Raw genomic sequence first — 15237 nt, 5'->3', positions numbered from 1 at the left:
TATATGTAACACAAAGGATAAATGCTTGAGGTGATGCATACCCCTTTTACCCTGATGTAATTATCAGGCATTGTATGCCTGTGTCAAATGTCTCACATACCCCATTAATATATACATCTACTATGTACCCACAAAAATTAAAAGTTAAAAATTAAAAAGAAAGCAGAGACCAAGATAAAGATGATCCCGGTCCTCGCGAAGCTTACATGATAGTATACCATGAAAGAGACAAGTAATTAAAGTGTGATGATTGTATACAGAGGAAACGCACTGTGCTATTTGAACACATAATAGAACCTAACCTGCAGATTCAAGGCAGCCCACTTGAAGGAGTGCTATTTTAAGCTGGGACCAGAAGACCAGAAGGAGTTAATCAGGCAAAATGGTCCAGGCAAAAACAAAGCATGTGGAAGGATTCAAAGAAAGCAGAAGTCAAAGAAATACACACACACATATTTGATACATCACAGTATTTGAAAAAGAAAAGTTGCTTTAGGCTTCAGTGTGCCAGGGCGAAAACCCAGAGACAAGGCTATGTAGATAAGGAAGAGGAGGATCCAAAGAGCCTTGTAATGCATGTTAAAGAGTCTGAAATTTATCTTAAGGGTGATGTGAAGCCATTGAAGGGCTTTAAGCAAGGACGCCATGATGAGATTCAAACTCTGTGTGGGTCCCTTCAGTTGCCATGTACAGCATGAAGGGAAGATGCCAGCAGGAAGGTTGTTATGAGTAATAGAAGCTAGAGAGGCTGGTTTGGCACAGACAGCAACACTGAGGACAGTCACAAGTGGATAAATTTTTGTAACATATTTAGGAAGTAGAATAACTAATTGGCATCATGAGGGGTAAGGAAAGAAAGAATTATGAATGACACTTAGGAGGCTGGCTTGGGCAGTTGCTTAGATAGAGGTGTCATTTACTGAGATACAGAAACACAGGGAAGCAGGTTAAAGGGAAGATGAGAAGTTCACTTCCAAAGTACACATTTAAGGAGACCTCCAGGTAGAGGTGCTAAGGAGGAAGTTGGAGCTTCCTCCAGCTAGAGCTCAGGAGAGCCATCTGGGCCGGAGATACAGATTAACATTACAAACACAGAGGGTAGGTCGGGTATGGTGACTCACGCCTTTAACTCCAACACTGGGAAGCCGAGGCGGGAGGATCTTGAGCTGAGCAGTTTGAGACCAGCCTGGGCAACACATCAAAACCCTGTCTCTACAAGAAATACAAAAATTAACCAGGTGTAGTGGCGCACACCTGTAATCCCAGCTACTCAAGAAGCCGAGGTGGGAGGAACGCTTAAGCCCCGGAGGCAGAGGTTATAGGGAGCCAAGACTATGCCCCTATATTCCAGCCTGAGCAACTTAGTAAGACCCTGTCTCAAAAAAAAAAATAAAATAATAAACAAATGAGTAACTGAAGCCACAGTGTGAGGAGAGAAATGTTTGGGAACTTATATAATGAGTACAATGAGAGGCAGCTTAAGACAGAACTCATAGACACCAATATTTAAGAAAAGGGTTATGAAAGAGGAGCCTGCAGAAGAAACTAGAAAAAAGCAAACAGAGACAGAAGGAAAATTGAAAGAGGTTCATGTCCCAGAAAATCATGGAAGAACAACATGACAGAGAAGAGTGGTCAAGATCAACAAAAGCTAACAAGAAGTCAAAGATTTTTAAATGTCTACTGAAATCAGTAATACTTAAAGTACTGGTGATCCCATTAAAAGCAATTTCAGTGGCATGGTGGAGCAAACCAGACTACAACAGGAGACAGACAGAATGAACGTAAATGCAATTTTAAAAAGACAATTTACTTTTCAAATTAAAATAACAAATATTTATTAAATGCCAGCTTATATGTAAAGTGCTTCCTGCATGCTATATTGCATAGGGTAGTATTATAATTCTTTGTCTACACCCTAGTGTTGAATAGTGAGACTTGATCGGCTCGTTTTATTTTTGGAGATTACTACTTTTAAAGGCTTTCTTCATGCTGACATTTGTATAATCCCGAAGACTTTCCCAGTAGTACATGGGCATGGATGGTTTTAAGGTATAAGCATCCAGACATATTCTTTCCTAAAACGGACTGAGAAGACTGCAGACAGTGGTGGCATTATGCTGGGTCTCCTGTCCCATAGTTCCTTGTACAATCTTCCTTCTCCCACTTAGCCAAAAAAACCGTATTTTTCCTCCCTTCAGAAATTCTCCCGTATGTACTGTCTAAGGTATAAAAACCTCCAGACAGGGCCAACAGTACGTTTTCTATCTTTTCCCATCTTATACTTTTTTTGGCATGACACTCAGAAATTCAAAGAACTCAGTGATATTCCTCCTGCAAAACCTCTCAATTCTCATCTACTGATTTATCACATCAGTATTTCTCAAGCTTGTATCTAGTTTTTAATTTAGAATAAAATGTGCGCTGAGCCCTACTGAATTCCAGCTGTAAGTATATTCACCTATGGATGCACTAACAAATTAGGGAGGAGGGGATCACAACCAACCTCTATCATTAAGAAATTTATTTCTAGGCCGGGCGCGGTGGCTCAAGCCTGTAATCCCAGCACTTTGGGAGGCCGAGGCGGGTGGATCACGAGGTCAGGAGATCGAGACCATCCTGGCTAACACGGTGAAACCCCGTCTCTACTAAAAAATACAAAAAATTAGCCGGGCGTGTTGGTGGGCGTCTGTGGTCCCAGCTACTCGGGAGGCTGAGGCAGGAGAATGGCGTGAATCCAGGAGGTAGAGGTTGCGGTGAGCCGAGATCGCGCCACCGCACTCCAGCCTGGGGGACAGAGAAAGACTCCGTCTCAAAAAAAAAAAAAAAAAAAAAAAGAAATTTATTTCCAATAAAAGTTTTTATGTTTGCTATGTACAGTGGCTCATGCCAGTAGTCCCAGCAATTTGGGAGACTGAGGCAGGAGGATTGCTTGAGTCCAGGAATTTGAGACCATCCTGGGCAACATGGTGAAACTCGTCTCTACAAAAAATACAAAAATTGGCCGGGCGCAGTGGCTCAAGCCTGTAATCTCAGCACTTTGGGAGGCCAAGGCAGGCACATCGCCTGAGGTCAGGAGTTTGAGACCAGCCTGGCCAACATGGTGAAACCCTGTCTCTACTAAAAATACAAAAATTAGCCGGGCATGGTGGCCCACGCCTAAAATCCCAGCTACTCGGGAGGCTGAGGCAGGAGAATCACTTGAACCCGGGAGACGGAGGTTACAGTGAGCCGAAATCGCGCCACTGCACTCTAGCCTGGGCGGCAGAGCGAGACTCCGTCTCAAAAAAAAAAAAAAAAAAAAATTAGACAGCATGGTAGCCCGTGCCTGTAGTCCCAGCTCCTTGGCGGGCTAAGGTGGGGATAATCGCTTGATCCCAGGAAGTCAAGGCTGCAGTGAGCTGTGATCACCCACTGCACCCAAGCCGGGTGACACAGCAAGACCTTGTCTCAAAAAAAAAAAAAAAAGAAAAAAGAAAAAAAAAATTTTTATGCTTAATTATCAAAACGCATAAATTTATACTGTTTTGATCAACTATACACTTAACAGTAATTGTAATTATAACACAATCCAGAAGAAAAGTAACACTTAAAGCCCCATGATTATCTGAAGGAAATAAAGTTATGCATCACAGAAGGACATCTGGTCAACGACAGACCATATATAGGATAGTGGTCCTGTAATATTATAATGGAGCTGAAAAATTCCTATCACCTTAGTGACATCGCAGCCATCATAAGGCAATATAGCACAACACATTACTCACATGTCTGTGGTGATGCTGGTGTAAATAGACCTCTTGATCTGCCAGTCATAAGTCTAGCACAAACAGTTATACACAGGACATAATACTTGAGAGTGATAATAAACAACTATGCTACTGGCTTCTGTTTTAATATCTATACTATACAATTTAATCATTATTTTAGGGTACACTCCTACTTTAAAAAAAAAAGTTAACTGTAAAACAGGCTCAGGCAGTTCTTTCAGGAGGTACCCAGAAGAAGGCATTGTTGTCATAGGAAAGGACAGCTCCATGCATGTTACTGTCCTTGAAGACCTTCCAGTGGAACAAGATATGGAGGTAGAAGGTGGTGACATTGATGATCCTTACCCTGTGTAGGCCTAGGCTGTGTTTGTGTCTTAGTTTTTGACAAAAAAGTTTAAAAATAAAAAAAAATTAAGGCCAGGCGCAGTGGCTCACGCCTGTAATCCCAGCACTTTGGGAGGCCGAGGCGGGCGGATCATGAGGTCAGGAGATCGACACCATCCTGGCTAACATGGTGAAACTCCGTCTCTACTAAAAATACAAAAAAAAAAAAAAAATTAGCCGGGCGAGGTGGCAGGCGCCTATTGTCCCAGCTACGTGGGAGGCTGAGGCAGGAGAATGGTGTGAACCCCGGGGGGCAGAGCCTGCAGTGAGGCGAGATCGCACCACTGCACTCCAGCCTGGGTGAAAGAGCGAGACTCTGTCTCAAAAAAAAAAAAAAAAAAAATTAAAAAAAATGCTTATAGCATAAGAATATAAAGAAAACATATTTTTGCAATAGCTGTACAATGTGTGTTTAAGCTAAATGTTATTACAAAAGAAATAAAAAGTTTAAAAAATTTTTTAAAGTTTATAAAGTTACTGTAACCTCAGGTTATTATTGAAAAAGAAAGATGTCTTTATTAATATAGTCTAGCCAAAGTGTACAGGGTTTATAAAGTCTACAGTAGTGGAGAGTGATGTCCTAGGCCTTCACATTCACTCACTGACTCACTCAGAGGAATTTCCAGTCCTGCAAGCTCCATTCATGGTAAGTGCCCCATACAGCCGTATCAATTTTTATCTTTTTTAAGTTTTTATTTTTTATATTTTATGCCATATTTGTACATACCTTTTCTATGTTTAGATACACAAATACCATTGTGTCACAGGTGCCTACAGTATTCAGTAACATGCTGTGCAGGTTTATAGCCTAGGAGCAACAGGCTGTACCATATAGCTTAGGTATACAGTAGGCTGTACCACTGGGCTTAGGCAAGTACACTCTATGATGTTCACACAACAAAACTGCCTAATGACCCATTTCTCAGAACATATCCCTGTCGTTAAGCAACACATGACTGTACTGATAAAATGAATACAGTAAGCCCTAGAGCAACCACTAAGAAATAATTCAAAAATAAATACCGGGCCAGGCATGGTGGCTCACACCTGTAATCCTAGCACTTTGAGAGGCCGAGGCGGGCAGATTGCCTGAGCTCAGGAGTTCAAGACCAGCCTAGGCAGCATGGTGAAACCCCGTCTCTACTAAAAACCCAAAACATTAGCCAGGCATGGTGACATGGGCCTGTAATCTCAGCTACTCGGGAGGCTGACGTACGAGAATCGCTGGAACCTGGGAGGCTGAGGTTGCAGTGAGCCGAGATTGTGCCACTGCATTCCATCCAGGGTGACACAGCGAGAATCTGTCTCAAAAAAATTATACATATATATATATATATATATATATATATATATATGTATTAAAGGAATTAAAATGTTACACTAGAAAATATTTGCTTAATGCAAAAGAAAGCCTAATGGCAACAGAAAAAATTTAATATAAACAATTTCAATTTATATATGTTTTTATTGTAGAGAAATGGCAGCATGATCCATAAAAGACAAGCATAAACTATATAAATTAGAATGGAATCTTGCAAAGAAAGTAAAATGGACACAGGAGTTCAATGGAAAAAGATACAATGTTAAATTTCCAACTTTAATGAAGAGATTGTTCAAGCATTTTTTAATGGATAATGTGTATAATTTTTAAATCCCACTGGATGAAAAAAGTTATATTTTAATATCAATATTTAAACAAGTTGTTCTCTACAACTATTTAAAATTATAATAAAAAAAGTAAGTCAATTTTAAACGTACAAGGAATATGCAGTTTTTTAAAAAAAATTTCAGAGATAATTGAGCAAACATGGTTAAAGACCACTCCTTCATTTATTTTTTTCCAATTTTTAAGTTCAGGGATACATGTGTAGTATATCCAGGTTTGTTATATAGGTAAATGTGTCCCATGGTGGTTTGCTGCACAGATCATCCCATCACCTAGGTATTAAGCCCAGTATCCATTAGCTATTCTTCCTGATGCTCTCACTCCTCACCCTCTGACAGGCCACAGTGGGTGTTGTTCCCACCATGTGTCCATGTGTTCTCATCATTCAGCTCCCATTTGAGAAGAGTATTTGGTTTTCTGTTCCTGCACCAGTCTGCCAAGGATAATGGCTTCCAGCTCCATCCGTGTGCCTGCAAAGGACATGATCTCATTCCTTTTTATGGCTGCATAGTAGTCCATTGTGTATATGTATACTTTCTTTATCCAGTCTATCACTGATGGGCATTTGGGTTGATTCCGTGTCTTTGCTATTGTCAATAGTACTGCAATGAACATTAGCGTGCATATATCTTTATAATAGAACAATTTATATTCCTTTGGGTATATACCCAGTAATGAGATTGCTAGGTCAAACGGTATTTCTGCCTCTAGGTCTTTGAGGAATCGCCACACTGTCTTCCATGATAGTTAAACTAATTTACACTCCCATCAACAGTGTAAAAGCATTCCTTTTTCTCCACAATCTCACCAGCCCGTGTGTTTTGTTTTTGTTGTTATTGCTGTTGTTTTACTTTAATAATCGCCATTTTGACTATTAATGAGATGGTATCTCATTGTGGTTTTGATTTGCATTTCTCTAATGATAGTGATGTTGAGCTTTTTTTTCCACATTTGTGGGTCACATGTATGTTGTCTTTTCAGAAGTGTCTGTTCACGTCCTTTGCCCACTTCTTAATGGGGTTGTTTATTTCTTGTAAATTTGTGTGAGTTCCTTGCAGATGCTGAATTTTAGACCTTTGTCAGATGGATAGCTTGCAAAAATTTTCTCCCATTCTGTAGGCGGTCTGTTCATTCTGATGATAGTTTCTTTTGCTGTGCAGAAGCTCTTTAGTTTAATTAGATAAACATTTCTCAATTTTTGTTTTGTTACAATTGCTTTTTGCATCTTTATCATGAAATCTTTGCCCATGCCTATGTCCTGAATGGTACTGCCTAGATTTTCTTTTAGGGTTTTTATAGCTTGGAGTTTTATAATTAAGTCTTTAATTCATCTTGAGCTCATTTTTGTATATGGTATAAGGAAGGGGTCCAGTTTCAATTTTCTGCATATGGCTAGCCAGTTCTCCCAGCACTATCAGGGAATCCTTTCCCCATTGCTTGTTTCTGTCAGGGTTGCCGAAGATCAGATAGTTGCAGGTGTGAGAAGCCTACTCCTTTAAAACTGCATATGTTCAGGTTACTTACTAGGTAGCTGGGTGGCTTTGAACAAATCCTTAATTTCCAAGTCTCAATTTCCTGGTCCATAAAATAGAAATAGTAACTCCACAGAGTTACTGTGACCATTAATGAGGTAATATATGTAAAACTACCAACATATTAATAGTTCCTGGTACTAAGCAAACACTTTTTAAATGTAGGCCATTGTTCTTTATCTTTCACAGTACCTACCTGGTACAATGATGAGCTCTATAAAGGAACTCAAGGTGTGCTTGACAATATGAAGAAAAGCAAACATTAAATTATATATTTCTTAATATGTAATTCAATAGATTAACTAGGCAAAGAATACATCTTTATTAGTTTAAACCAAGGCATCAGAATTCAAATCGAGATAAGACAAAGCATAAAAATGCACCTGAGCTGGCCGGGCGCGGTGGCTCACGCCTGTAATCCCAGCACTTTGAGAGGCCGAGGCAGGGGGATCACAAGATCAGGAGATCGAGACCATCCTGGCTAACACGGTGAAACCCCGTTCTACTAAAAATACAAAAAAATTAGCCAGGCGTGGGGGCGGGAGCCTGTAGTCCCAGCTACTCGGGAGGCTGAGGCAGGAGAATGGCACAAACCCGGGAGGCGGAGCTTGCAGTGAGCTGAGATCATGCCACTGCACTCCAACCTGAGTGACAGAGCAAGAATCTGGCTCAAAAAAAAAAAAAAAAAGTGCATGAGCTAATTTAGATTAACATTTAATCAGCACCTACTACATACAGGACACTAGAGTGTACTTTTATACCTACATTTATACCTTCATTAATACCTTCATTAAATCTTCATAATAACCCTCCGAATTAGGTATTTTTGTGCCTACTTTACAAACATGGCAATTGAGGATCAGAAAAACTAAGTAACTTGCAAAAGATCTTCAATTAATCACTGCAGAAACACACAAAAAAGAGAAATGTATTTTCACAATGGAAGATTCTGCAGGAGGCTAAGCAAAATCATGTGTTAACATATCATAATTTTTTTAAATGTAGTACTGGTTTGGGGGCTGGCTCATAGAACAAGCTTTTAAGACGCAATGGAAAAACTCTCCATTCCTTTAGTGCAAGTATTTTTAAAAATGCAGTCAAGGACCACATGTACCAGAATCTCCTAGGATGTTTATTAAAAATGCAGATTCTTGAATTTCTAGAGCCAAAATCTGTATGGAAGGGGCCAGAAGCCTGAATGTTAGCAAATTCCCAGGTGAACCCAGTGCTGTTATGTCTGAGAAGCTCAAGTTTCTTGAATCTGGGGTAGTGTGGTGTACAAAAAAAAAAATATAAAGTCAGAAAGACAGGTTTCAAATCTTGCTGCACTGTTTAATACTAAGCTTGGTAAGTTATTTAACCTCACAGTAAACAGAAAGTTAGTACCCAATTTAGAGTAAAATAATGTATGTAAAAGCACCCACACAGTACAGTATATAGAGATGGAAGGCATTTAATAAATGATTACTATTATCTTCAAAAATAAACTAAAACCCCTAACCTTGCTCCATGTTCCCCCTAGCCATCAACCCCATTTTCTCTGTCAAGGTAGTTATCTGCTCAAACTGCAAACTACAAGCGACCTTCTAACCCTCAGCTCCTCTGAAACTGCTCATAACCACCATTAAAATGACAAATGCAGTAAACAATATTCAGTTCTCATCTTTCTTGAATTCTCATCTCTACCTAGTTCCTAGGACCACTCCCCCTTTTTGAAATTCTAACTTCCCTTGACTTCTGTAACACTTCACCCTCTCAGTCTTTTTTCTGATCCTTTACAACTTAAAATGTTGGAGTTCATCTAAGTTTCATCTTCAGCCTTTTTTGTTTCTCAAGCTGATCTACTTACTACCCATGCACTCTGTGCAGTTCCATCTCCTGCCACCGTGTTATTCACTATTGATACTCTGATAACTCCCACATCTTTACAACTGCAATCTTCCCATACATATATTCCCAGTGCCTCCTGAGCTTCTCTACCTGGATCTAAAGCCCCCTCAAAAATCAATATAGTAAAACTTATTCTCTATCCAATCTCAATCTCCCCCTCCCACTCCCAACTCCAGACAGTGGAGAAAACCTGCTCCTTCTCTAGAATTTCCTATTTCACCATCAACTAGGTACCACAAGTTACGGTCATCAAGGTTCTTCCCTCTACTTGTGTTTTTCAGATGTTTTCACAGTTGTTTTTTTTTTTTTAAGAATGTTTGACACATTCCATTAAAAAAATGGCCCATCATAAAAGACTTTAAAAGGTAAGTAGAACTGCTTGCTTCACGTATTAAGTATTTCCACAACTAAAAGTTTGAAACTTTTGTACCATATTGTTATCTCTGGAAGAGATGGGATTAAGCTCATTACTTCATACCTCATATATTTCTTTACTATTTGAATTTTTCGTAATGAGCATCTATTAATTGTATAGTAAAAATGAACTATTAAAAACCTAACAGTGTTTAAAAGCATATGTAGGCAATGACTTAGCCTCTGCAAATTGTCAACCTTAGATAGCCATGTAAGAAACGGGACTTGATGGAACTCTCTTCTCAGTAAGCACCAAGTTTTCTGTCCCAATTTTGTGGCAGAGAAGTTGAAATAAACTTAAACCTCTAAATACAGAAAGGTTTATTACAGCAGTGAAGAGTAATATTAAAGGGGCCTGGTACGGTGGCTCATGCCTGTAATTCCAGCAACTGGAGGGGCTGAGGTGGGAGGATCACTTGAGCCCAGGAGGTCAAGATCAGCCTGGGCAACATAGTGAAATCCAGTCTCTACAAAAATTAAAAGAAATTAATTGGGTCTCGTGGTGTACACCAGTAGTCCCCACCTACTCAGGAGGCTGGATTGGAGGACCGCTTGAACCCATGAGTTTGAGGCTGCAGTGAGCTGATCACACCACTGTACTCCAGCCTGGGTAACAGAGACTGTCTCTAAAAAAAGAAAGAAAAGGAAAAAAAGAAAAAAACTGATAAATGTTAACAGTTTTGGAGAGTCAACAGTTCCAGAATTTACACTGTACTACTAAGCTACAAAATAATTTCCCTAAGTATAAGATGTTTAAATAGGTTATATTTATGTCCAGTCTTACAACTACTTGGGCAAAATCCCATATATCTTGTAGCATAAGGTACCTTGAAATTCAGTCATTCTGGGAAAATCCAAGGCTACTATAGTATAGGAGTAGTAAAAATTCTCAACCTACTTGGCTCAAGCAACATTTTCCACACCAGTTCTACGAAGTGTTTCCTCACCAGTCCTATCAAGTATTTTTTTTTTTAGTCACCAATACGCTAATGAGAAAATAACTCTTAAACTAAAAGTGGAGCCACCTGAACTACTCAGCAAATAAATGCCCCACTATAGAGTCCTTTAGAGCTTTTTATTCTTCTGTTTAAGGGTATTTTGCTTTCAATTATCATCAATGAGTTTCACGCATATAAACAGAAAAAGTGAAGGTAGCACTCTAGTCTTCAGGTGGCCTTTGACAAATAATCAGTAATCAATGTTTCTTGAACTGAAGACAATTTTATTAAACACCAAGAGAATATAAGCAGCAATCGAAACATTATTAAACTGAAGTTAAAAGGCCTCAGTGGCCAGGCGTGGTGGCTCACGTCTATAATCCCAGCACTCTGGGAGGCCGACGTGGGCAGACTGCTTGAGTTCAGGAGTTCAAGACCAGCCTGCACAACATGGCGAAATGCCATCTCTACAAAAAATACAAAAATTAGCCAGGTATGGTGGCATGCACCTGTAGTCCCAGCTACTGCAGGGAGGGGAGGAGAGGTAGGAGGATCGCTTGAGCCTAGGAGGTTGAGGCTGCAGTAAGCCTAGATCACGCCACTGCACTCCCGTCTGTGTGACAGAGTGAGACCCTGTCTCAAAAATAAAATAAAATAAAAGGCCTCAGTGTAATAAATTGTTAATGTCTATCTTCTTGAGCTCCTGTAAAAGGGTCTTTGTTTAGTTCACTGCTATATCCCCCAGCCCCTCAGAGTGGCACATGCTAAGAGCTCAATAAATGTACTGAATCGATTAATGAAAGAAATTCCATTCAAAAAACAAAAATAAAGGCACAGTCATAGAGTTAAAAAGGAATGAGTCATTAAATCCAACTTCCCATCCCAAATAGAATTTCCTCCTTTCAACATTTTGCCATTTCAACCACTTCTAGGGACAAGGAGTTTATGAAATTTTTAGACAGCCTATTCCAATGATGGAACAATCCCAAACCCCTTGCCTCTATTCCTCCCTCCACTTCATGCCACGTTTAAGGTAGTAATCTCCAAAACTGGATGTATATATCCTAAAGTATTATCAGATGATTCATAAGGATGTGAGAAGAAAATGAGATATTCTATATTAAATTTTCCAAATTAAGATTAAAAAGTTGTACTTATGTTTAATATACAAATGGGCACTGGCACCTTCCTTCAAGCCATATATCAAACTGGTACAAAGAGAAGACTAGTAGTTCCACAACAGAGAAGGATTAAGAGTGGTGCCCTCAGTTGTATGTTCCTTCCACTTCTGCACACTGAAACATTTCTGCATACACTCTACAGAATAAAACCAGATCTTTAAACAGTAGAATCTTTGCAAAGAGACAGTGAATGACAATTACTTTCTGGTCTCCTGGTTTCTCCTATGGCCAAGTGTTTAAGGGTTGGATTTAAAGATAAGCATTTTCCTTTTACACAGAGAAGAATTCTCCACTGACTATTTATGTATTTATGACAATGACTATCAGTAGTACATGCTACCTAGCAGATTTTTCCAAAAAACAAAACATACTTAATCTCTTTTCAAAATAAAGATAGCATTTTAATAATGAGTAAGAAAGCAACCACTTTTCAAAGACTACTTTGAGGAGAACATTTGAAAAACTGTATTTGGAAATGTTTCCACTGTTCCATGATTTTGTTGCTGAAAACAATGTCTATTAAAAACATTGCTTATTTTTTAAGTCATTATCTATATAGTTTACAAAATGTTTAAAAACATGAAAAGACTATTCCAACCAATCTAAGTCTTCTGAACAAAGAGCTTGAAAAACTGAATTTTAAACCTAATTGTGTATATATATGCAATGTCAATTAGCCATAATAACAGAAAAACTGATTGAGAGCAGGAATGAAAGGAATGTCATTGCTGAGTTCAACAAAATTCTTTCCATAATTGATCATTTAGAATTGAAACAGTAGGAGTACAGCAATTCTTCAATTAGGATCAGTTTTTCCATTAGGATCTATGAATCTCCGAAGGTACCTTTTTTCAGTCATGAAAGTCATTAAAATCAAGTATCTGGCTGGGTCCTGTGGCTCATGCCTGTAATCTGAGCACTTGGGAGGCAGAGGTGGGAGGACCACTTGAAACCAGGAGTTCAAGACCAGCCTTGGCAACAAAGCAAGAGAATTCTCTACCAAAAAAAAAAAAAAAAATCAAGTCTCAAAATAAACTGAATTTGGAATCAGAACTCTGAATACCTGTATCTAAGGGTCACAACAAGATGTATCCTAACCATCAAAACAGCATATGAAAATAAATCAGCAACAGCAAATGTTTACTGGATGCTTTATCATTTTAGTTTACAAAACCTGCCCATCAAGAACAAAACATCATCCTCAGATTAAGTTTAGTAATAAATCATTTTGCCAATGATTCTGAACTCAAACTATAAAATTCAAATATCACTACCTCTGATTTCCCATAAGGACTAAATAAAACCTCACAAATGAAAGTGCCTAGTACAATGCCTGACATAAATACATACTCAATGAACATTAACTGCCTTTCTTTTGATCTTAGGCCATGTGATGTAATACTTGCTAGATGTGTGACCGGGCAAATTGCTTAACTCCATCTGTAAAATGGAAATATTAATGCCCACCTTATAGGGTTAAAGTCATTAAAGAATAATGCATACAAAGCCCTTCCACCCACAAAAGGCATTAATAAATCCTGAACCCTCTTTTTTCAAGATAACCTATTCATAACTGTATCAAAAGTATAGAATCATGGGTTGTTGAATTCAAAAATATCCTTCAGAATCCCTCTGTTTTGGAAGAATTACAGGAATACAATACCATAAGACGGACGACACAGAGATGAAGTGTATGCTCCATTAGTGTTTACTGAACTCAGGTGAATTGCTAAGTCCATTATCACTTGGCTAATTGTGGCGGCCTGGAGAGTCTCTCCAGGGGTAGGACTCTCACCTCCTGGTGAGGGACTGGGTCTTACTGCTCTCAAACCAGGGCTCTTTCCACTATCTTGGGTACTCTCCCTAGTTTAAGTCAGGTACATACTGATAAAATTATATACTGATTTACAGTCTCTAGCACAAATTCACTTAAGGGTCATAATAAGGTATTTCCATAATTTAAGATTTTCTGTGGCTAAGGAAGTAAGGGTTGGACAAAGGGTAGAAGTCACTCTACTCCTGTCAAACCCAAAAGTGAATATACTTTAAGTAAAATACTATGCACTGAACACACAAATGCAGGTACGACTGCATATGATGAGTTGAAATTCAGATGAAGCACCTGTATAGCAATGAGTGAACTCACAGCCTCTAGATGACTAGTAGAAAGCAGGTTTTAAAATGTCTGAAAATTGCAGCTTCAGCGCTTTTACAACACCTGCTTTTACGATCTGTCACGTGGAGCAAAGAGGCATAACTCAACAGCACTACTAGGGCCAGACGACCATTCACAGGCTGGGTACACAAATCTATCTTGTAAACATATAATCAAGCAAAAGCAGGCAAACCGGCACAGGAGGCCTTCACCTAACTTTCTTCCAGATGGCAAACGCTGCACGATGACAAACAAGGCAAACATGGTGCGCAAGTAGCCAACCCAAAACAAATAACTAGGGATTCTGACATCCAAAGGTCCTCTTCATCCTTAATCGTTCCAGAATGTCATCCCACAAGGCAGGGTTTGTTTGCCACAAAATCCTGCGGCCCCTCACCTCCCAAGGGACAGTTCTGGTCACCTCCTCCCACGAACCTATTGAGCCTGCTTCACAGACCCCCAAAGCACTGACTCAATTACTCCCATAGTGTAGATTCCATTACATCTGTTAAAGTTTCCGGAACACGTGATTTAGGAGAGCAAACTTGTTAGAAACAGATTAAACAACACTCAACACATTTCTCTGAGCCGTGCCACACTCGGGTCCAAACAATTCCCAAGGAGGGACCGACTGTCACCAATCTTGGATGGCACTGGTTCAAAGTGCCCTAAAGAGGGAAGCGAGCCCCGCCCAGCTCGCCGCCGGCAGCTCTTACCCATTTGTCCAAGGGGACCTGGGCGAGTGACCCGGTGCCTTGATACAGGTCCAGGCTGAGCTGCTCCAGGCTCAGCTTCTCCTGCAGAAAGTGGCCCAGGTACCTCTGCAGGAGGTACCGGCAGGCCCTCTTCTTGATAGACTCCGAAAACGGCCAAGGCATGGTGACTGCTGGCAGCCGGGCTGACTGCGGCTGCGGGTGGCGGCGGCTCCGGCCTCCGGGTAGCGACTCCGGCTCCAGGCTGCGGCGGGGCCTAAGCCTGGGGCGGCCCCTCCATCCCTATTTGGCGCCGGGAGTCCCTCAGGGAGACCCCATCGCCGGCGCCGCGCCGCTCGCGCTGGGCCTGGCGGAGGCGAGACGCAGAGGGGTCCTCCTGGCCCCAGGCCAGGGGACTTCCGAGGAGGGTCCCAACCGGCTCGGAGAGACTGCACGAGAGCGCGAAAGGAGGCGGCAGGGGCTAAGGCAGACACCTCCACTGCCGCCGCGCGACGAATTTGTTGTCATCCGCGAGGCGCGTTCCCGGCTGTAGGGACGCTCCTGGCGCGTTCGTGAGACCCAGACTCCCGGCGCGCCGCCGGACGCTGGCGGAAG

At 40.5% G+C, this 15237-nt stretch overlaps 1 protein-coding gene across 3 annotated transcripts in view; it reads right to left on the bottom strand.

Moving 5' to 3' along the window:
- ATG2B (autophagy related 2B) overlaps positions 1 to 15216 on the bottom strand; it is an 84193-nt gene extending 68977 nt beyond the window's left edge. For all 3 annotated transcript variants that reach the window (XR_009210229.1, XM_032179519.2, XM_058429451.1), the window contains exon 1: positions 14647 to 15216. Coding sequence is in view for 2 of the 3 variants with exons in the window: in XM_032179519.2 (XP_032035410.1) it covers positions 14647 to 14808 (162 nt within the window). In the remaining variant the exon portion in view is untranslated. The remainder of the gene's footprint in view (positions 1 to 14646) is intronic.
- Positions 15217 to 15237: the final 21 nt, after the last annotated feature.

Source organism: Hylobates moloch, unplaced genomic scaffold, assembly GCF_009828535.3.
Source record: "Hylobates moloch isolate HMO894 unplaced genomic scaffold, HMol_V3 SCAFFOLD_16, whole genome shotgun sequence".
Lineage (NCBI taxonomy): Eukaryota > Metazoa > Chordata > Mammalia > Primates > Hylobatidae > Hylobates > Hylobates moloch.
This window is presented reverse-complemented; position numbering and strand designations above follow the sequence as displayed.